Raw genomic sequence first — 23,200 nt, forward strand, 5'->3', positions numbered from 1 at the left:
AAAAATAAAAGAACATAATTTTAAAAATACCTTATATTTATTAGAATAACAGGGCACACTGTCCCTGGGCATTATCTCTTCTATGTTAAAATTATTAGTTTAAATTGAAAAAAATGTTTCATTCTTAAATTATTTTGCATAAAATGGTACTTTATTGAGAATCTCTACAGAAGGCCACAAGGAGATCTTGAAAGCATATTTAATATTTATTACAAGCATTCATGTTTAAAATAAAAATGAACTTTAGTAATTCTAAGAACAGTATTAAAATACCTGTGATTTTTCATAGTTATGTAAGGAAGGAAAGATTGGTACTTTTGATTAAAGTAAGTCTCTTAAACTTCACAGGTGTTACTGTTATCTGAATGTTTATTTCTTATATCCACTCATTAGCCCATCCCTTATCTTATTTTATCAAAGCCTGATAGTTCTTCAGTTAATTTTTTTGAGGGGGTAATGTGGGGCAATCCTGTCCTTAAACTCTCCCCTGAACTCTTTTGCTCAAGGCTAGCACTCTAGCACTTGAGCCACAACTCTACTTCTGTCTTTTTCGCTGTTAATTGGAGATAAGAGTCTCAGGAATTTTCTTGCCTGGAATGGCTTGAACTGTGATCCTCAGATAGTAGTTACTTGACTAGCTAGTATTACAGGCGTGAACTACCTGCACTGGCTCGATTAACTCCTTTTAATAGCCTTTTCTCCAAAACCAGTAGCATTATGTCTAGTCTAGTAAGAAATCCCTAAAGTGTCTTACAAAAAGTTTAGTGCAGCAAGTGAAAAAGAATTAGTAAATTTAAAATTGGAAAAGAAACTAGGACAGAGATAAATGTAGCTTCAGAAAGAGCAGAAACATTTGTTTGTACTTTTATTTAAATTCTTTGAAAACTTTAAAGCTATTCCAAATAGACGTATTCCATAATTTAATCAACTTTCAACTGTTCAATAGCAAGTATTTTTAGAGACAGGGAGTAAGAAAGTTATGACATCATTCAGGCATATTTCTTTTTTACTATGTCTTCAGTATTACCTTGTATAAGGGATTTTAAGGGCAAGTATATAATTGCTGAGTAGACCCACATGGGCCTCAATCATTGTAAATTGAGAAAGAAAATAAGTAATCCATGAAACCAATTGGCAAGAAAACACACAGAAAGAGCTTTTGCTGTTTGAACTCTAGTCTACATTCTAAGACAATGAAGAGAAAGAATGTGTTATTATTATTTTATATAGTGTTATTATATATTTTATATACTATTTATTATAGTGTCTCATGAGAAGACCTTTAACTAAGGCATTAATGCATCAATGTTAGAGAACAACAGCTCGTGGTCATAAGAGGATACACTTAGCATTATAATGACACTTGTGCATGGAAAGGAGGGAGTATAGAGATCCACAGCTGTCCAAGGAAAGGATAGATTGAGAATTTCCAAAGTGAGAATCAGGTTGATTTCAGTGAGTGCAAAAGTTCTTGAATAACAAGGTGTCAAATGAAAGAGAAATGGAATGGAGCTTTGAAATAGAAAGAGAGAAACTTAGGAGCCCTGAACATTTGAAATAAGCCAGCTGTTCTTATAGACATCGGGTGTAATACTGAGTGAACCAATGAATTATTTAGTAGAATATCTCTATGGTGCTGATTTGTGCTATTTTATTTTGACATTGTGCTATTTTAAAGCAATAATGAAACAATTTTCTTGTCCATGTTTAGAATTTCAGGTACCATTATGAGGTAACTGAAAGAAGCATAGATAATGTGTTATGGACTGCTTGTCTTCAAACTCTAACATATTATTTTTCTCTGTAACCTGACAGATAGTTTATGAGTTTTATAACTTTGCCATGACAAAGTATCCTAAACTGAGGTATACTTTCTGACAATTCTGGAAGCCCATCATTTCAAATCAAGGTGTTGGAAAAAACAGGGACATTCTCAGACCTATAGTGAAATACTACCTAACCTCTTCAAAGCTCTTCGTGGTTTTCAGTCTGTTTCCAACATCACATGACATCTTCCCCACATGTTTCTGGCTTACTAATGTCTATCCACTGAAGTCTCACCAGTTACATTGGATTGTTTTACTCCTGCGCATTACACCTTCACCTAAATTATAATTACAACTTCCTCTTATTCAGACTCTCAATCTGAGATGCTAATGTTAGTATTTTGTTTATTCAAAAAATTCTATTCTAAACCAATGACAATTATTTGTGTAAATTTCACTTAGAGAACTCAAGGGTAATAGATTAAAAGTGCTCTGGAAAAATAGCTTGATATACATATATAAGAGTGCTTACAATAGCAAATTTGTGAAGAGAGTGTAATAGAAATACTCAGTGATGACAACCAAGATCCTGATTACAAGTGGAAATACTACAATAATCAATAAAATACCTTTTTGTTCTAATATAAGAATATACTGCATTATGCTAATAATATTGTGCCCGGCAGGTTCAATATGTGGTTCCTACTTACAACAGTATTATTTATCCATATATTTGGGAATACATTTTTTTCCTTTTTTTAAATATTTTATGTCAAGGTGAAGGAATACATTTTTTCTAGTACCTGAAAACTCCAATAATCCTGAAGTCAGTATGAATATTTTATTTGTATTGCTAATGAAAATACTTCAAATGATTTTCTCACAATTGATTTCTTTTTTAAAAACATTATTGTATTGTAAAAATGCTGTTCAGAGGCATTGCCGTTACATGAGGAAGGTAATGAGTACATTCCTTATCCAATATTGTTACCCCTCCTTTGTTTTTCTCCCACTATCTCTTCCTTCCCAACTCTCCCACCCCTACCCCCCCCACCAGAAGTTGTAGTTTAACAAAGTGTCTTGTGAATACCATTGTTGCAATAGATCATCCTGTGTCCTTGTTTCAGTATTTTGCTATTCCCCTTCCCCTCCCCAGATTAGAGAAATGTATATATAAGATGCCAGGTACCAAAATCAAATACAGTGACAACAGGGATATACCATAGGAAGATGAAAATACAAAAGAAACAAAAAAAATCAAATAGAACATGAAAGACTCCAACAAAGAAAGACCTCTTGTGTTCATATCTTGGGGTTCACTTTTCTTAGCATCATCTTTTTTGATATTTTAATTGTAAAGATACTGTACAGAGGGGCTACAGTTACATGAGTAAGGTAATGAGTACATTTCCTATCAAGCATTGTTACCCTCTCATTTGTTTTTCCCTAGTATCTTTTCCGTCCTCACTTCTCCAAAACTTCCTTCCCCCCCCCCCCAAGTTGTAAAGTTCATTTTCAACATAGTGTCTTGTACATCTCATTGTTATAATGGGTCAACCTATGTCCTTCTTTCAGCATTTTGTTATTTCCCTTCCACTCCTCTAATTAGAAAAATGTATGTACAAGATGTAGGGCACTGAAATTAAATACAGTGACAACAGCAGTTATACCATGGGGGAAGAACATACAAAAGAAACAAAAAAAATCACACTAAAAACAACAGTGACAAAGAAAACTCTCTTGTGGCCTTATCTTAGGGTTCATTTCGCTTAGTATCATTTTATATGGTTATATGTGCACAGCTTTTGACTTCTGCTTGTCTGGTAAGATTATCCTAGACATATACTAGTTATTGCAAATAAGGGAAAACTTGGGACTTATGTTTCTTTAGGTCTGGGTTACTTCACTTAATATAATTTTTTCCAAGTCTTTCCATTTCCCAACAACTGGAGAAGTGTTATTCTTTCTGATGGAGGCATAGAATTCCATCATATGTGTGTGTGTACATATATATATATATCCTATTTTCTCCATCCATTCATCTACTGAGGGGTATCTGGGTTGGTTCCGTATCTTAGCTATGGTGTGTAATGTTGCGATAAATGTAGTTGTGCTGGTTGCCTTGTTTGTGATCATTTGGGTAAACGCCCAGGAGTGGGTTTGCTGGGTCATAGGGGAGCTCTATGTGTAGTCTTTTGAAGATCGCCATACTGCTTTCCAAAGTGGTTGAACAGAGTATAAACTTGTGTGCAGTAGTGTTTCCTTTTTGCCACAGCCCCTTCAGCATCTGCTGTTAGATTTCTTGACTTAGCCATTCTAACTGAGGTGAGGTAGAATCTCAATATTGTTTTGATTTGCATTTCTTTTATGGCCAGAGAAGTTGAGCATTTCTTCATGTGTCTACTGACCATTCTTATTTCCTCTTCAGAGAAGTCTCTCTTTTAAGTCTTTAGCCCACTTACTAATGGGTCAGTTGTTTCTTTGAGGACTTGTTTTTGGAGGATTTAATTTTTTGAGTTCCATTTTAGATATATATTTTAGATATGAGACCCTTGTCCATTGTATGGCTAGTGAAGATCTGCTCCCAATCCGTGGACTTTCTATTGATCTTGCTAGCTCTGTCCTTTGCCATGCAGCAGCTATGCAGTTTCATGCAATCCTATTTGTCCAATCTTTCTTTGACTTGCTGTGTTTCTGGGTCTTTATTAAGAAAATTACAGCCTGTGCCAAGGAACCCTAGAGTTTCTCCTATTCCTTACTGTAATGTTTTCAGGGTGTCTGCTTTTACCTCGAGGCCTTTGATCCATTTGGAATTGTTTCTGGTGCAGGCTGATATATAAAGATCTTACTTTAGTTTTCTACAGATGTTTAACCAATTTTGCCATCACCATTTACTGAAGAGGCTGTCTTTCTTCCACACTGTTTTTTTTTTTTTTTTGGCTCCCATATTGAAGATTAGATGGTCATAGGTCTGCAGGTTCATTTCTACGTCTTTAGTTCTATTCCTTTGGTCCTCAGGTCTGTTCTTGTGCCAGTACCAAGCCATTTTGATTAATATAGATTTGTAATAGAGTTTGAAGTATCGATATTCTTCCAATACTGTTCCTTCTGCTATGGACTCATTTTTGCTGTTCGGGATCTTTTATATGACACCTTTTTCTAATGACTCACAAACCATAATGCTTGGATAGTTAAAATTAATAGTTTTTATTTTCTCTCTGACATTTTTACTAGGCAAGCCTTTCTGATCCATGTCACCCTCTCTGTGCTGATGCTTACTAGTTTGTTTGTGACTCTCAACAAAAATCAAAGCAATAGCTGGGCTTCAGTGACTCATACTTGTAATACTAGCTATTCAGGATGCTGAGATCTGAGTATCATAGTCCAATGCCAGCCCACACAGAAAAGTCCCTATAATATCCTTAGCTACAATTTAACCATTCAAAAACTGGAAGTGGAGCTGTGGCTCAAAGTGGTAGAGTGCTAGCCTTAAGTAAAAAGCTCAGGAACAGGCTGAGCACTGGTGGCTCATGCCTGCAATCTTAACTACTCAGGATGTTGAGATCTGATGATTGTAGTTCAAAGCCAGCCTAGGCAGGAAAATCAATGAGACTCTTTTCTCCAATTAACCACCTGAAAACTGGAAGTGGCACTGTGGCTCAAGTGGTAGAGCTGCTAGCCTTGAACTGAAATGCTCAGGGACAATGCCCTGGTCCAAAGTACAAGCTTCACCTGACCAAACAAACAAACAAAAAATAATTTAAGAAAACACCCACTATCACCACCACCACCAACAACAACAACAAAAAAACTCTCAAATCAGAAAAAGGAAATACAAATAAAAATTGAAAATTATCTGAAGTAAATCTGGAGTAAATTGAGATTTTTGGTTTGTTTTCATTTAGAGAACTATTTTCTTGTATTATTCACTTTATTCTCTTTCCTTTTAATGTTGTCTTTGGACAGCTTCTACCCATCTCTCTTTTGACTTGGATTACACCGCTGGTTAGTTGTTATGCAACAAAGCCATGTGGGTCAGGGAGCCCTGGATACTCTGCTTCTTCAGTAGTTATCTAAACTTCTCAGGTGTGGGCTGGGAAGGTGGCCAGTGGTAGAGCGCTTGCCTTGCATGCCTGAGGCCCTGGGTTGGATTCCTCAGCAACACATAAGCAAAAAGCCAGAAGTGGTGCTGTGGCTCAAGTGGTAGAGCACTAGCCTTGAGCTGAAAAGCTGAGGGACAGCGCCCAGGCCCAGAAGTTCAGGCCCCACAATCGGACCCAAAAAAAAAACAAAAACAAAAAAACTTCTCAGGTGTTCTGAGTAACAGAGATTCTCATATTGTGGTGAGGTTGAAGGTTCTGAATGTCAATTAACTTGTACGGGATTCATGATTGGTTTCCTACTCACCGTACTGTACAAGCTATGCACAGCAACTTCTAAGTTTCAGCAGAAAGGTCACATGTATTTGCATCATTATACCAAGAATGCCTGTTGCATATAAACCTAAAACTTCAAAAAAATTTTGTTTAATTAACTTGATGCAAAAAGTAGTATAATAAAAAATACACAAAAATAGGTCTAGTTCTTTGATAGCTCCAAAGAACAATTGACAGCTTGAATCAAACAGCCTTTTCCGTAGAAATCCTGTGTTTTGAGTTCATGAATGTTTATATAAATATTAGAAATGTTTATGTTCCCATAACCAATCACCAAATGGTAAAATAAATATTACTTGTGATGATAAAATTTTCCAGTTGATCAGCATCATTTTCTTTGATTCATTTGTTTCATTTTTCCATGGCAAACAACCAAGCATTGCTCTAGTGGCATGTGGAAATAGCATGGTTATATCATCCTGAAAGAATTATTCCTATCTCTCAAATCCAATAATCACACATTTATTATATTCCATGAAATGGAAGAATATAGCCATGGAAACTGTCACTTCACAAGTGACTTCTTTTTTTTTTTTTTTTTGCCAGTCATGGGACCTGAACTCTGGGCCTGGGTGCTATCCCTCAGCTCTTCAGCTCAAGGCTAGCACTCTACCACTTCAGCCATAGTGCCACTTCCGGCTTTTTCTACTTATGTGGTGCTGAGGAATCGAGCCCAGGATCTCATGCATGCAAGGCAAGCACTCTACCACTGAACCACCTTCCCAGCCCTCACAAGTGACTTCTATCAATATAAAATAACTACCAAAATCATCAATGGATGAGCTATTCATGTTGTCAAAATCCTCTTACATTCTCTAGCCATAAAAGGAATGCAAATCAAACATTGAGATTCCATCTCACCCCAGTTAGAATTAGAACGGCTATAATAAAGAAATCTAATAACAACAGATGCCGGAGGAGATGTGGCCAAAAGGGAACCCTACTGCATTGTTGGTGGGAATGTAAACTTATTTAATCATTCTGGAAAGCAGTATGGAGGTTCCTCAAAAGACTCCACATAGAGCTCCCCTATGACCCAGCAATCCCACTTGTGGACATTTACCCAAACGATCACAAACAAGGCTACCAGCACAACTATGTTTATTGCAGCATTATTTACCGTAGCTAAGATATGGAACCAACCCAAATGCCCCTCAGTAGATGAATGGATCAAGAAAATCTGGTATATATACACAATGGAATTCTATGCCTCCATCAGAAAGAATGACATTGCCCCATTTGTTAGGAAATGGAAAGACTTGGAAAAAATTATATTAAGTGAAGTAAGCCAGGCCCAAAGAAACATAGGTCCCATTGTTTCCCTTATTTGCAATAACTAGTATAAGTCTAGGGCAAGCAGAAAAGGTCAAAAGCTATGTATATATGACCATATAAGATGATGTTAAATGAAATGAAACCCAAGATAGGGACAAAACTGTTTTTTTTTCTTTCTTGTTGTTGTTTTTAACGTATTTAAAATGTACTATGTAATTTTTTTTTTGTTTGTTTCTCTTGTACGTTCTTCCGCTGCCGTATAACCCCTGTTTTCACTGTATTTGATGTCAGTGCCCCGCATCTTGTATATAAATTTTTCTAATTTGGGGAGGGAAGGGAAATAACAAAATGCTGAAATAAGGATACAGGTTGACCCATTGTAACAATGAGATGTACAAGACACCATGTTGAAAACAAACTTTACAACTTTGGGTGAGGGAGAAGGAATTGGGGAGGTGGGGAGGGAAGAGATGGTAGGGGAAAAACAAAGGAGGAGGTAACAAGACTCAATAGGAAATGTACTTATTACCTTACTCATGTAACTGTAACCCCTTTGTATGGTGTTTTTACAATAAAAAGCACAAAAATCCTTTTACATTCTCTTTTTCTATATTTAGAACGAATTGACATTTTCTTTTTTTTTTCTTTTTAGTACTACATTCCTGCCATTTTAGCACTCTATAAGCCAGGATTTCTGTGTGTGTGTGTCTGTGTGTGTGTGTGTGTGTGTGTGTGTGTGTGTGTGTGTGTGTGCGTGTGCATAACAGGCTTGGGGCTTGAACTCATAGCTTGAGTGCTACACCTGAACTTCTTTGCTGAAGACTAATTCTCTACCATTTGAGCCAAAACTCCACTTGGGGGTTAATTGGAGATAAGAGAACTTTCCTTCCTGAGCTGTTTTTGAACTGTAGTCCTCAGATCTCAGTCCTCTGAATAGTGAGGATTTACAGACATGTGCCATTGGTGCCATAATTTCTTTAAAGCTTTTGCTAAAGTTTGAGTGGTCTAAATCTTCTTCGGAATGAGGCATGCTGTCTCTTAGATGGATGGGGATTGTAATTCTCTTCATTGTCACTGCCAATATAAATAGTGCCACATAGAAAAGGATAGCAAATTAAAATGACACTAGCAATTTTGTATGACTTATTTTATAATAATTAATTCAATAGCCTTTAAAAGCCTATAAAACATTGTTTACACCCAATACTTGAAATCACTTCCTACTATTACAGCATTAATATCCTATTCAAATATTAAGAAACTTTTAAAATAATATATGGATTACAGAATACCCAAAGAAGAAAGTCATAAAGAAGATGAATATTTATAGCTGAGAAATTACAGATAATGATCTCTGAGGATGTTATGAAACCATTTACCTTCTTGAGTTGATAGTTTAAGCAATACTTGACTTCTTACACAAATATATAAGTACACCATAAGATAACTGCACTATAAATATAGCAACTGAGAAAGGCCATCTTGAAAACATACACATATGTGTATATGTTGAAGTAGAAGGAAGAAAAAGAATTTAAAATTCATTTAACAAACCAGAAGGCAGAGGTTACATTTGGTAACAGTAAGTACAATTCTTTATATTAATACATTATTTTATATAAAATGCAATTAGTATCATTACATATGAATTTTATTTCTACCTTAGGTAAAGGACAACATTCCAAGTTGATTATGTTGTATTTGGTAAAATCCATTTTTCCTTCTTTTCTTTTTTTGTGGTGTGATTTTAAGGACCTTTGGAAAAAAAATATAGATTCTAAACAATACCTGTTAGGTGGTATAAAATCAGAGCAAACATTTCCTTCTATGTTAGACTCTTCTATGTTAGAATTATTCATTTGAATGGAAAATGCATTATTCTTTAATTATTTTGAATAGAAATAACACTTTTTAAAAATTTCTTAATTATTACTATAAAGGTGATGTACAGTTGAGTTAGTTACATAAGCAAGGTAATGTATACATTTATTTTTGACAGTATCACCCCTTCCCTCTCTTTCTCCATTGTTGGCTCCCATCTCTACCCACAAATGTATAGTTCATTTTCAACCGAGTGTCTAGTGAGTATCACTACTGCATTCACTCTTTGTCCCACCATTTCTGTGCCATCCTTTGCCCTCCCAAAGACAGATAATTGAACAGACAAAACAAAAGGAAAAGAAAACTAAAACAGCAAAGAAAAAAAAAACCTCGTTTTCATTTCCTGGACTTCATTAAGATACATGTAATTTTGTATGATCCGATGCACATAGCAATTGCAACTTGTGAAACTCTGCTAAGATTATCCTCCTTTGGTCTCACTCTGTGAATAAGAAATGACATTTTAAACAGAATCAGGTCAGATTCTGCTTTACTTCAGGTCAGACATACACCAATGATAATTATTTTGTGTGCTTCTGATTTGAAGTAGTAAAGAGTGAGTAATTGCTTAAAAGTGATCTAGGAAAATAGATTCATGTACAAGACTATGAAAGAGTAATTATAATAGCAGAAGTGTTGTAAAGAGTATAATAGGTGGTTAAATGCAATGATGACCCAGGGAGAAGATTACTAATGGAAATATTGTGATATCCCATAACATACATTTGCATTGTAATATTTACTTCTTTATGCTAGTAATAATTTTCCCCTCCAGGTTAAATATGTGGTGGCTACTGAAAACAATGTGCTTTGTGCATATCCTTGGCAATACATTGTGTCTACCTTATAAAAAATACAAGAATCCTGAAGCTAATATGAATACTGTAAGTAATTTTTACTGCTAGTGAAAGCATTTCCATTAGTTTGATCACTACTGAATTCATTCATCTTTTTGAAATGTCATGCATTATTACAATCTGAAAAATGGTTTTGCATATTTACCCTAATCCAATAAAAGTTCTATATTGAAATGATACAAATAACTGAGCACAAAAACACATATAACTAAACAATTTATGCCTTCTCCATTTAGAAGCAGATAATTTCTTACTGGGGATATCCAAGTGAAGTATATGAAGTCTATACTAAAGATGGTTACATCCTTGAAGTCTGCCGAATTCCTCATGGGAAGAACAAAGCTACTCATTTAGGTAAGATTGAAGGGAGAGAAACTTGGAGCTCTCAAATCTCAAACCAAATATATTCTATGCAAGAACTTCCCACTCAGAAAACAGACCTCTTTGACTCCCAGAGACAAAGCTGAGGTTCTGCATGACACTTGGCTGACTTGGCTGCTATATGTGAAGGAGGAACACAGTCTCTACCAGTTGTGTAGTTTCATTTGCTGAACATAATACAATTACTTGTTCCTTTCAAACACACTTATACTCTGGGATGCTTTAAGCTTACTGCAGTGAGTGTTTTTTACTGGTCTTGCTCCAATAATGTCTAAGATTTGGTTCTCTACACACACTGTCCTCCTGCTTGGCATCCAAGTGTGTATTTGGTATTAAATTCAGAAGTGAATTTTTGTCTTGAAATAGTTGCATATGAATCTTTTCAGTCTCATTTAATATCTATACATTTCAATTTTGCTTTTTTGTTGTTATAGATGTTGGAAATCAAATAGCCATATGTATATTCAAGGCAAACTCTTGACTGCTATTCGACAAGCCTAATCATTAGTTTTTGGAGACAAGGTCTTACTATGAAGTCAGTGTGGTCTGAAACTCACTAGGTAGCCCAGTTTTGTCTCCATGTAGCAAAACCCTTTTGTTCTCTCCTGTAGGCTTCGAATACAGGCCTTCTTAATAACTTCCAATTTATTTTGTTTCCAATATGGTTTGAACTTTTTATTTTCAAAACTATGACTGCTCTAGGCTAGTGAATCCTACCTGGAACACAAGCTGCTCAGGAAGGTGAAATATGAGGATCATGGTTTAAAGTAAGCCTGGGCAGAAAAGTCCAGGCTATTCAGACCTTCAATTAACTAGCAGAAACAGAAGTAGAGTTTGGCAGCCTTGAATGAAAAGCGAAGTAAAATCATGAGAGATTGATTTCAATTCCAGTACAGATCCAAAATAAATAAACAAGACACAAATTCTACAAATTGAACACATTCATGGTGAAAAATTGATAACTTCAGACAGAAATAAACATTGAAACATACCACTGCAGCAATACTTTTGCCTTGAAAACAACAGAAAATACCATGAATGTGATGACATGCAGTTTCAAGCTGAGTCGATATAGCTATATCGTTGTGACCTGAACACATCCTTTTCAGGGCAAAAGCCAGTGGTATATTTACAGCATGGTTTCCTTGCAACTGCTGGCATCTGGGTTGCCAATCTCCCCAGCAACAGCCTGGGCTTCATGCTGGCAGATGCTGGTTATGATGTGTGGATGGGAAACAGCAGAGGAAACACGTGGTCCAAGAGACATCTGTATCTAGACACAGATTCTAAAGAATTCTGGACTTTTAGGTAGGTAAAATCTTTATTTTTTCCTTCAAATTTTATTCAACATTTGAAATTTTAATTATTTTCACAGAACTAGTGTCCATGTATTTCACTAATGTACCTATTAAATATTATTTTGTAAACATAGAAACACTTGCCATGGGCTTTGAATTTTTATTAATGTGCTTAAGAATCCAGATGAAAACTAATATAAAAGTCATTCCTCCTATCATTTACTGTTTTTATTTTGATTGCAGTTTCTACTATTTTTATTTTTACAAAATGGAACAGGGATAGAAGACAAAGACAAAAAATGTACTAGGGTATTTTATATGTAATATAGTAGAAAAATGTAGTGGAATGTTGTTCTAACCTTTTAATTGAGTGGGATCATAATTGTGATTTTTTCTCAACTCTATGTAATGTGCAAAATTGCAGATAGATATTGAAGATATTTGTGGGCTTTGAATGAGTACTGTTGATAAGCAAGTAAAATAGTTCCTAAGATATGTAAGTGTTTTATATAGTCAGTTAGAATGTCCAATATCTCTTTTCTAACGACTTTTAAGGACTAATTAAAAAATAAACTTATAATTTTATTGTTATAAAGATTTAAATCAAGTTTTGCTCATTTGTGTTTTGGGCAGTTATGATGAAATGATCAAGTATGATCTTCCAGCTACCATTGATTTCATTTTGGAGGAAACAAGACAGAAGCAGATTTACTACGTGGGCCATTCCCAGGGCACCCTCATCGGTATGCTAAGAGATTCTACACAGGGATCCTATTAGGATTACTGTCAGGAAAAACAAAATTTCTTTGAAAATAATTTCATCTGAGAACCCATTCGTATAATTGTAACTACTTAACGATGAGACAGGCTAAGAATTTAAAATTGTAAAATGATAGTGAATACAGTTATTTTATTTTGGTACAAATAAATATACATTTCAAAATTCACAGTACAATCATTGATAAGTAAAACATTTTCCAATAAGCTGTGAAACTAGCAAATATTAACATGTGTTTAAAAAAAACATAAAATATAATGACCATCAATGTATCATGGATATATGAAGTTCTTCACAAGTGGAAATTTAAAAGATAATAGTGGCATTTTCTTTACTTTTACTTTTTAAAAAATAATTATGTTCCCCAGAGTTCAAACCCCATGACCTACAAAACAAATTATGTTCATCTTCAGAAAAAGTTTATTTGGACTTTTGGGAAATTAAAATCTGTTGGACAAAAGTTATTAGTCATAGACTAAAATGCTAAAATATATGCAGTTTACAGCAAAGAAGAACAGATGCAAAATCTTAGGTTTAACCTGATAGTATAGGAAATATGATCAAAGAGAAAATACCTGCAAACCAACCTATTGTTTTGCTTTGTTTTACCAGCTTTTGGAGCATTTGCAACAAATCCTCAACTGGCCCAAAAAATTAAGATTTCTTTTGTATTGGGTCCGATTGCTACTGCTAAATACATAGCAGGTGGTTTGCAAGCACTTTCATACCTTCCCCCAGGAGTATTCAAGGTTTGTGATTTCCTTCGCTTATATCAGACACTGTCTTTGTCCTCAAGATTTCTAAATCAGTAAAACTTTTATGTTCTCTTCTATTTCACATGGAAAAACGTCTCCTTATACATTAAATGTTACCAAAATGCTTTTTAAAAATATTAATTCTATATCCTGTAATGTTACTAAAGTCACTTACCAGTTCTCATTAATTTTTTCAATAAATTCAGAAAATTTAATGTTTTCTACTTCAAGTACCATGGATGAATAAGGACAACATTCGTATTGTGTACCATTTTTTAAAAATCTTACTCTTTTTGTATGAATCCTATCACACTAGCTAGAACCTATGAAAGATTATTGAATAGAAATAGCCAATGGAAACATCCAGTCTGGCATTCAAGTGAAAACCATATAGTATTTTACTCATATAATGTTTGAAACATGCTTCTTAGATGTCTAGTTTCTAGGTTTGGAAAGTTACCTTGTGGTCCAGGTTTTTTTGAAAATTAATCAGATACAATGCCTTTTCAATATCAACTTAACCTTATGCCTAGGATAGATAGAGTCCTAGAACTAGCAGATCTGCTGGTTATTTTTAGTCTCTCAACTGATAGGTTACAGGCAGAAGCCATTGCCTTTGCAGGAGAATTCAATCACATTTTAATTTTGTCTTTATATATGTTTACTGGAGATAGAGTTCTAGATTTACAGGTTATGTTAGATTTTTCTCTGGCTCATTAAAGATACTATTCTATTCTTGTTTGCATTACTTCTCAAAAGAAATTAGTCTTCATTCCTGTATTTTTGTCATTGTTTGTGACCACTATGTTTTTCATCTCTTTCATTGTTTAACCCAGATCTATGACAAAGTGACAAGCATTTTAATCCATTTTTCTAATTTAGTTTTCCTAACCTACTGGTGGTCTCCTCTAACAGTCTTCTTAAGCTGCTGTGGGTGTTTACATCCAAGTTTCTCAGACCTCGACCCCATCAATGGTGGAATCCCAAACCAAGCCTGTTGGGACCTGTTTCTCAGGGCAGATGATCCAGACTTAAGAGTGTGGATTGATGATGGCTTCTCAAGGCAGCTTAAGCATTTACTGGCTAATTATTTATAAGTCTATAAATCCGAGTTCACATCCTGGTCACGTGGATGACCTCATTTCACAAGGCTTCCAGAGAAACCTTGTTAGAGGGCAATTTTTCACCAGTGATGGGGCTTAAAGGACGCGGAGCCCCCAGATTCCACCTCCAGCCTGGCCCTCCCAATGGACCAGTCCAGCCACCCTCATCCCTATTCAGACTGTAAAGTTCTCAGCCATTTTCTTTGTTTATTTACTGTGTTATACACAGCCAATTTTGAGGACCCCTAGATGGGACCCTCTGAGTTTAACTGCCTAATTCTTGGTTCTTTCCCCTGGGAGAAGGGCCAACAGTGGCTTGGTAGTGCTTTCCGTCTCTTTTGCATGATTCTTCCTTCTGGATTGCATCTTTGTGAATGGACCAACTCCTTGTAGGATTCTCTGTCTTTCCCTCTTCCTCTCTGGATACTGGAACTGGGTTTTGTTTTGGTGGGTAATGGGATTTTTGTCTTATTCATGGAACAAATAAAATTTGCTGATTTTCTGTTCTCCATCTTGGCCCTCACTATCTACCTGGTTAAGCATTGCCTGTTTGCTTGGTTAATAGGAACCAGAACAAACCATGGTATCTGACTAATATCTTCTAATTACCTTAAAAATTGGCCATTATTTAGTTTTCAGCAGGAACAGATGCTTATTCTAGATATTGTAGTAATTTCTAAAATTGTCTGGAGCTTTCAAATGATTATTTCTTTGGCAAAGTTTTTTTTTCACACAGTACTTTTCACTCAGTACTTTGTTAGAACCCACTGTCAAACATTTACCAGTACACTACTAAAGAGAAGTTTCTTGTTCTTACTCTTAATATCTAGAACTTTCCATCCACTTTCCCAATAGTGATATAGGAATAGAATGAGGTTATAAATGAAATCATTTTAAGTATTTATATTTAGTGGTTCCTGGATCAAATGAGGTCTAGCACATTTTAGATGGTATGGCTGTAGACTTTTGTTCTTTAAGAAGGTATTGTAACAAAGCAGTTTATGAAGACAATGCATCTTGATCATAGTCATCACTTTTGGCATTATTGTACTCATATTTAAAATGGTATGCTGCAAAATATAGTGGAAATGTAATTCTTTTTAGAGTCAAAATACTCCTGAATTCTTTGAATTTGTTTCTAAGCAAATGTAGGTGAGTCACTTAAGATTTTCCACATCCACAAAATGAAAGTACATAAATTCTATCTTGACTCCTCAAAGGGTTATCACATGACTTAGATTTGATGTCATTTTTTAAACCATTTTGGGAAGTACATTTTTAAAGTCCAGTTTTTTTTCGTATGATATTTTGACATTTGTAGGCATTTTAAATCTCATTCTCATTTTCAACTTGCAGTGATGGGATAAAAAAGGTGTTTCTATTATGATCCGTTCATGTACTGCCAGCAAGGGGCAAGATCTATATTCTTAGCATCTTATCTGTAGGTTATCTAGTATATGTTTGCCTGCGGTAACACAGCTGCAACTCATTTGCAGATAGTTTATACCAAGTCACTTTTTTTTTTTGTTGGTTATGGGGCTTGAATTCAGGGTCTCTTTGTGCTCAAGACTAGTACTCTACAACTTGAGCCACCGCACTACTTCTGGTTGTGTGGTTAATTGGAGATAAGAGTCTCACAGGGATTTTTCTGCCCAGGCTGGCTTTGAACAGTGATCCTCAAATCTTAGCCTCCTGAGTAGCAGGATTATAGACATGAGCCACTGGCATCTTGCTGCCAAGTCACTTTTGTTTCTTCAATTGCATTTGCAGTTTAAAACTAAACTGAACAGACTGTGGGACTTGTGTATATTTATGTCATTCTTTTCTCTCCTTTCTCACTTATTTTTTTCATAAAATCTTTATCTTGTTTTCTTCAAAATTTTAACCCATGTCATTAATTCAGGAAGACTGCCAGGTTTTGTATAGGTCCCTGAAATATGATATATTCTGGTAATCTCTTTCAAGTAATCCTAGGACTCTGTTTATGTGCTTGATGGTTTTGAGTTCTGGGTTGCCTGATATCAATATTTATAAACAGTTGCTTCATGCTTTTGAGTTTATTTTTCTAACTATAACAATTTTCTGGTTTCAGAGTATTTTCATCATTTGAAAAGGAAATGTATTATTATCCCTTCTCCCCAGACTTGATAAATACTAACCTTTATATATTTGTGGACTTACACATTTTAATAATTTTATCTCTTTAGCTCTGGACATGCATAAATGGTGGCTGCTTTCTCTTTCTAAGGATTAATTTTTAAATTTTAAGAAATTCTTGCCAATGGATTCATTAATTGTATATGAATATGTACTTCTCTATTTATTGACTTCATTCTTTCATTTTTTTATCTCAAAGATGTGTATCTTTCTATTTTGCACTTTTTCTATCTGAGATTAGATCTATTAGTGGTTTCTAAGATGACTTCTTATACCTGGAATTAATTTCTATAAATACAGATATTCTCATTTTCTGTGTTTAAACAATTTCAGACTTTTCTGTGTGTAAAAATAACATGGAAGTTTTCTTCAAACACCTTGTAATATTTTATTCTTAATTTAATTCTAGTGACATATTTTATCTGATTTTTTTCTACCATCTCTTCAAATTAATCTTTCAACTTTTAATTAATCACTATTTTCACATATTTATATTACTGATCTTCAAATGAATAAATTTTATCTACTTACTGATTCAAGACATTAAAACTTTGGGTTTGCTTTCCTACCTTCTATGTATAACAATAAAAAATAATACAGTTTCACTTTTTTCAAGTTCTATTAAGTTGTGGGGTGTGTGTATATGTATGAGTATGTGTGTGTATATGTGTATCTGTGTGAGTGTGAAGGCCTGGGTCTTGAACGCTGAGTGTGAGTAAAGTCCTTAGGTTCTTTTCTTCAAGACTAGAACATTAGTTCTAAAGCCACAGGTGCACTTCCAGCTATTTGATGGCTTTTTGGAGATAATAGTCTCAGATTTGAACCTGATTCTCAGCCTCCTAAGTAGCCTGGATTATCACCATGTGCCACAGAAACCTTTCACTTGTGAGTTTTATAGGTAATGAGATCAAATTCATTACAATCAAATTGTTTATTACAGGCATATTGATAAAAAAGTACTTCCAATGTGTTCTTATATAGAAAGAGTTTTGTCTAATGGATGTTAAAACATCCATTATAACTATATCACAATTTTGCTTTTGGTCTGTTATTCTTTCTTGTTTTTGTTATAAGAAAGATATTTTCCTCTGAAGAGGAAATAAGAATGGCCAATAGACACATGAAGAAATGTTCAACTTCTCTACCCAAAAAGAAAAGCAAATCAAAACAACATTGAGATTCTACCTCACCCCAGTTAAATTGGCTATAATCAAGACAACAGATGATGGAGGGGATGTGGCCAAAAGGGAACCCTACTGCATTGTTGGTGGGAGTGTAAACTTGTTCAGCCACTTTGGAAAGCAGTATGGAGGTTCCTCAAAAGACACCACATAGAGCTCCACTATGACCCAGAAATCCCACTTGGGGCATTTACCCAAACAATTATAAACAAGGGTTTACTAAAGCAACTATGTTTATCACAGCATTATTTACCATAGCTAAGATATGGAACCAACCCAGATGCCCTTCAGTAGATGAATGGATCAAGAAAATGTGATATATATAGGAATTCTATGCCTCCATCAGAAAGAATGACATCACCCCATTTGTTAAGAAATGGAAAGACTTGGGAAAAATTATATTAGGTGAAGTAAGCCAGGCCCAAAGAAACATAGGTCCCATGTAATAACTAGTATAAGCCTAGGACAAGCAGAAAAGGTCAAAAGCTATGTACATATGCCCATAGAAGATGATGTTAAGTGCAATGAATCCTAAGATAGGGACACAAGTGGTTTTTTTTTTTTTTTTCTTGCTATTGTTTTTAACGTATGTATAATGTACTATGTTTCTTGTGTTTCTTTTGTACAACCCCTGTTTTCACTGTATTTGATTCTGGTGCCCTGCATCTTGTATATGCATTTTTTCTATTTTGGGGAAGGGAAGGGAAATAACAAAATGCTGAAATAAGGATACATTTTAATCATTGGAACAATGAGATGTACAAGACACCATGTTGAAATGAACTTTTCAACTTGGGCTTGGGGGGAAGGAGGAGTTGGGGAGGTGAGGCAGGAAGGGATGGTAGGGGAAAAGCAAAGGAGGAAGTAACAATGCTCAATAAGAAATGTACTCATTACCTTACTCATGTAACTATAACCCCTCTGTACAGTACTTTTACAATAACAACATATAAAAAAGAAATGTATTTTCTAATAAGTATTTTCTTCAAATATATCGTTTCAGCTCATATTTGGTGAAAAAGAAATTTTACCCTATTCACATTTCAATGATGTTACTAAGAAACTATGCAACTATAAGATATTTCATTTTCTGTGTAACAGTATGTTTACATTTTTTTTTGGATATGATCGAAAAAATTTGAATGAGGTATGTGTCATTTTGATTTAAAGTCAATGACTTTGTATGATAATGCTAGTGATGTGACATTGCTAGAATTAATAATTATTAAAATCTAGGGCAATTTACTTGCCTAATATATAAACATATATACTTATATATATAAACATATATACATAAACTAAATTATGTATCAGAATACATTCTGTGTATTATTTCTAAATTAACCTTTACCTATAAGAATTTCTTTTCTTTTTTTGGGGGGAGGGGGGTCCGGTCATGGGGCCTGAACTCTGGGCCTGGGCGCTGTCCCTCAGCTCTTCAGCTCAAGCTAGTGCTCTACCACTTGAGCCACAGCGCCACTCTGGCTTTTTTTTTCTTTTTGCTTATGTGGTACTGGGAATTGAACCCAGGGCCTCGTGCATGCAAGGCAAGCGCTCTACCACTGAGCCACCTTCCCAGCCCCCTATAGGAATTTCTTTATATATGTGTGTGCATGAATATCTATTATTATATCTAGATGGATGTTAATCTCATTTTCACATAACTGATGTCATTATGTAGTTACTGGTCATTTGGTTTAGACTTTCTCAGAAAAATTTATTGTTATTAAATGGTATCATATACAACACACAAATGCATTTATTTTCTTGAAATCTAGTATTCTCTAAAATGGTTGAAGAAAGATTTATCCATTGATGTAATACATTTACATTATTTTGCAAGATTCTCATTATTACAAAGATTTGAATCACCAACAAATGCCACCATGTTATTCTTCCTCATAGAGTCGCTATGATGTGTATTTACAACTCATACCATCAGGATCATCTGTTCAAAATTTGCTACACTATTTTCAGGTATAACATTTCTGAGCTTCCTTCATTTTCTTCTTTCTGTCTTTTACAATCTTTTCTCTTTGATAGAGCTCTATTATTCTCTATCTGTTTGGTTTTGAGGCCAATGTATATAACCTGTTTAAGTATTCTTCTAATGCCAAGAATAATTCCCAACCTGAACAGAAAAACTAAAATGTGATGGAGGAAGAGCTGTCCCATCATTTATTCTCAAAAGTAATATTTGTATCCAACATGGGAAACTGTATGTGTATACTTCCTGTCAATTTAGGATGAGTTTTATACTTTTTGGGGAATTTTGAGAAGAGGAAGGAAGAGGCATGGGCGTGTATGTAGTAATGGTGATGGCTTTTCATCCCTGCTTAATCAAGACCCTTCCAAGTGCCAGCTAAATTATTGAGGATGAAATTATTTCATCTTCCTAATGCCATTGTCCACATGTAAGCTAGTTGCTGCACACATGCAAGATCATCTTATTAGGGTTGAATTTTATTTCCATTTCTTTTATTTTTCACTTTTTATTTCTTTTTCTTTATGGATTTATTTGCTGGTCTCAATAAAATTAATTTTTACTTTGAGTTTTGATCAGAGAATCAAACTCAATTTCTTAAGCCTGCCAGACAAATGCTTTGCAAAAGAATGCAAGTTCTAGTGTATAATGTAATAAATTTACATTTTAAAATAATGAGATATATTCATTTCTAATGAAACTAAAGGGAGTTTCTTTATTATCTTTTCCTTTGCATCTTTTCCTCTTGGATAGTACAATAGTTTACAACAGTTTTCAGTTTATGTAAAGATATGTAGAATAAAATTTATTGCACATTTTCCCTAAAAGTACATGTATGCCTACATATCTAATATGAAATTCTCTAGAACTGTACTTTAGTAGTTGTTCTTCAAGAGGTAAAAACCAATGTACTAGAAAGAATCCCAGATTTATATAGGGGATATTGAATGTGAATTCTTGGGCCACAATATAAAATAAGAAGTTAAAATCAGCTGTTTTTAGTTATACTTACTAAGATTTTAGAAATAATTTATTTCATCCTATTCAAGGCTATTCATACAGGTACATTTCAAGCTTATGATTATGGAAGTGCTTCTCTAAATTTTCAACACTATAATCAGGTAAGCTTTTTAAAAAAATATGTTGATTTGGCCTTTTGAAAAGATGTTAAAGTTCTAACCAATCATTTGTTTTTTTAAAGACTTTGTATTTTTAAATGCTTTGTATTTCAATGAAACTGGCATAGGTAAATCTAGAATGGGTTGTAATCATAACAGTATTATGAATTTTTGTTGTAATATGATCCAAACACTATCTATCTATCTATCTAGCTAGCTAGCTAGCTAGCTATCTACTGAGCTACATCTATATAGATAACTATATTTATGTATCTACATGCATATCTATATAAATATACTGGTAGTCATATGCATATCTTCATATATATGTACATAAATGTATAATTACATATATTGATATAACTATATTTATATAGATCACAGAAATATATACACATTCATACATAAATGGAATTGATTTATATCCTGTAATTAATATATCATTATTGTAAACAACACAATAACCTTACATGATTTATCTATATCATTTAATATGGAAAGAACCTGAGGTTCAGATAGCTTCAGATTTGACAAGTCATTTGTTTAGTATTGACTAAGTCTTGATCAAAAGTCCAGTCCTTTATGACTAAGGTTGAAATTCCATAATTTCAATTATCATAAAGATGACATTATTTTTGCCATTTCCTCAAAGAACAACTTACAATTCACTGTGTGATATAGTTAACATAAACTTTGATGTTCCTCACTTTCCTGTAGTCCACTCCTCCAGAGTACAATGTGGAAAACATGAAGGTCCCGACTGCAATGTGGAGTGGTGGACGAGATCCTTTAGCAGATCCCAGGGATGTTCAAAATCTGGAACGCAGAATTTCTAATCTCATTTACAATAAGGAAATCTCTTACTATAATCATAATGATTTTCTCATAGGTAAGGATGCTCCTACTCAAGTTTTTAGCGGTATCCTCAAAATTCTCAGTGAAACTAAAGGAGATTGAAATTTTTTCTTTGGTTTTACATATACTTCTGCCACTTGTAGAGTTTCCTCTCTGTGTGCTGTCCTCGAACTTTTTTGCTCAAAACTAGCCCTCTACTTTTTGAGCAACAACTTCTCTTATTACATTTTTACTGCTTAATTGGAGATGAGGGTTTTACATACTTGAATACCTTGGATAGCTTTGAACTATGATCTCAGTTCTCAGCCTCCTGAGTAGCTTAGACTACAGGCATGAGCTTCTGGGGTGCAATATGTTGATTCCTTGCATCTATGTTGTCTTACTTGTCAGTTTTTCTTTCCAAGTGCCTTTGACTTTGTATTTTTCAATCACTTTTCTTCTAAACTATTTCAATTTGTCTGTAAAATATAATAACCAATAAATTGTAAATATTCTATCCATCCTGATAAGGCTTCTCAATTCATGGATAATGTTGAGTCTTTGGGTGTTGTCTGACAAGAACGGAGCTCCTGAGCAGTATGTTTGATCTTTGTTGGCAATAAGAATATCCACAAATATTGATGAAGGATGAAACCAGGATTTTTTGGGGGGGAGGGGTTGGTGCATTATTATACAGGACTGTATAATATTATTATAAAGGACTGTAAAATTGCTTCGTAAAATTGACAAGAAGACAGTGAGGATCATATCACTTAGGCCTTTACCCTGGAATGCAAAAGCATTTTTTTTACACAAATTGCAGGGGAGGACTTCTCTTATCACTGAATCCAAATTGATCAGTATCTGTTTGGAGGAATCTGCTTATGCCAGTATTCTGTAGTTAGAGATAAGTAGAAAAGTTTTAAGATCATCTTATATAATTTTATTAGAATAATCATGTCTAGAATATGTTTTCCAATTGACCATTTAAATTGTCCAAGGCTGGAAGGCAACATTTGTTTACTCCTGCAGTTTCATATGTTTTCCATTCACACATTGATATAAAAGGATCTTAATTCTGAGTATGTGATGCCACAGTATAGAGTCTCTCCACTGAAGTTGAAAGCCAAGTCCCTGGGCATCTTTCATTCATCTGACCATCTGTGTTATATACACGAATCCAATAGTCATGTGTGGGTATTTAAATTTGAATTTGAATTCTTGTAACTAAAAGTTCAGATGTCCTGCATCAATAACCACATTCAAGTGGTTTCAACTTTTTGTGCCTGGAGTCTGCTATGTGGATAATTAGGAATATATAACTTTCCTACATAGCAGAAAGTTCTTCAGGGCTGCATGAGATAAGGATTAAACAAATTAGCATCCAAAAACCCAT

General features: G+C 34.4%; 1 protein-coding gene and 1 non-coding gene across 2 annotated transcripts; one reads left to right on the forward strand and one right to left on the reverse strand.

Moving 5' to 3' along the window:
• Positions 1 to 10,140: 10,140 nt before the first annotated feature.
• On the forward strand, positions 10,141 to 21,927 carry LOC122115867 (tear acid lipase-like protein). Its single transcript, XM_042689438.1, has 9 exons — positions 10,141 to 10,242; positions 10,452 to 10,569; positions 11,706 to 11,904; positions 12,528 to 12,637; positions 13,285 to 13,421; positions 18,872 to 19,015; positions 19,774 to 19,845; positions 20,902 to 20,973; positions 21,688 to 21,927. Exons 1-9 carry the CDS (start codon positions 10,141 to 10,143, stop codon positions 21,925 to 21,927), a joined length of 1,194 nt encoding a protein of 397 aa, XP_042545372.1.
• Positions 19,369 to 19,448, reverse strand: Trnaa-ugc. Its single transcript has one exon. It is a non-coding gene; the product is annotated as a tRNA-Ala (tRNA).
• Positions 21,928 to 23,200: the final 1,273 nt, after the last annotated feature.

Source organism: Dipodomys spectabilis, unplaced genomic scaffold (genome assembly GCF_019054845.1).
Source record: "Dipodomys spectabilis isolate Male_0828 unplaced genomic scaffold, ASM1905484v1 ptg000125l, whole genome shotgun sequence".
Lineage (NCBI taxonomy): Eukaryota > Metazoa > Chordata > Mammalia > Rodentia > Heteromyidae > Dipodomys > Dipodomys spectabilis.

Bases quoted from the DNA above. Each gene is read 5' to 3' on its own strand.
- LOC122115867 (XM_042689438.1), top strand. From the start codon at position 10,141: ATGTGGTGGCTACTGAAAACAATGTGCTTTGTGCATATCCTTGGCAAT. The intron at 11,905-12,527 runs GTAGGTAAAATC...TGTTTTGGGCAG, and splicing joins AAAGAATTCTGGACTTTTAG to TTATGATGAAATGATCAAGT. The intron at 19,016-19,773 runs GTATGTGTCATT...TCTTCCTCATAG, and splicing joins ATCGAAAAAATTTGAATGAG to AGTCGCTATGATGTGTATTT.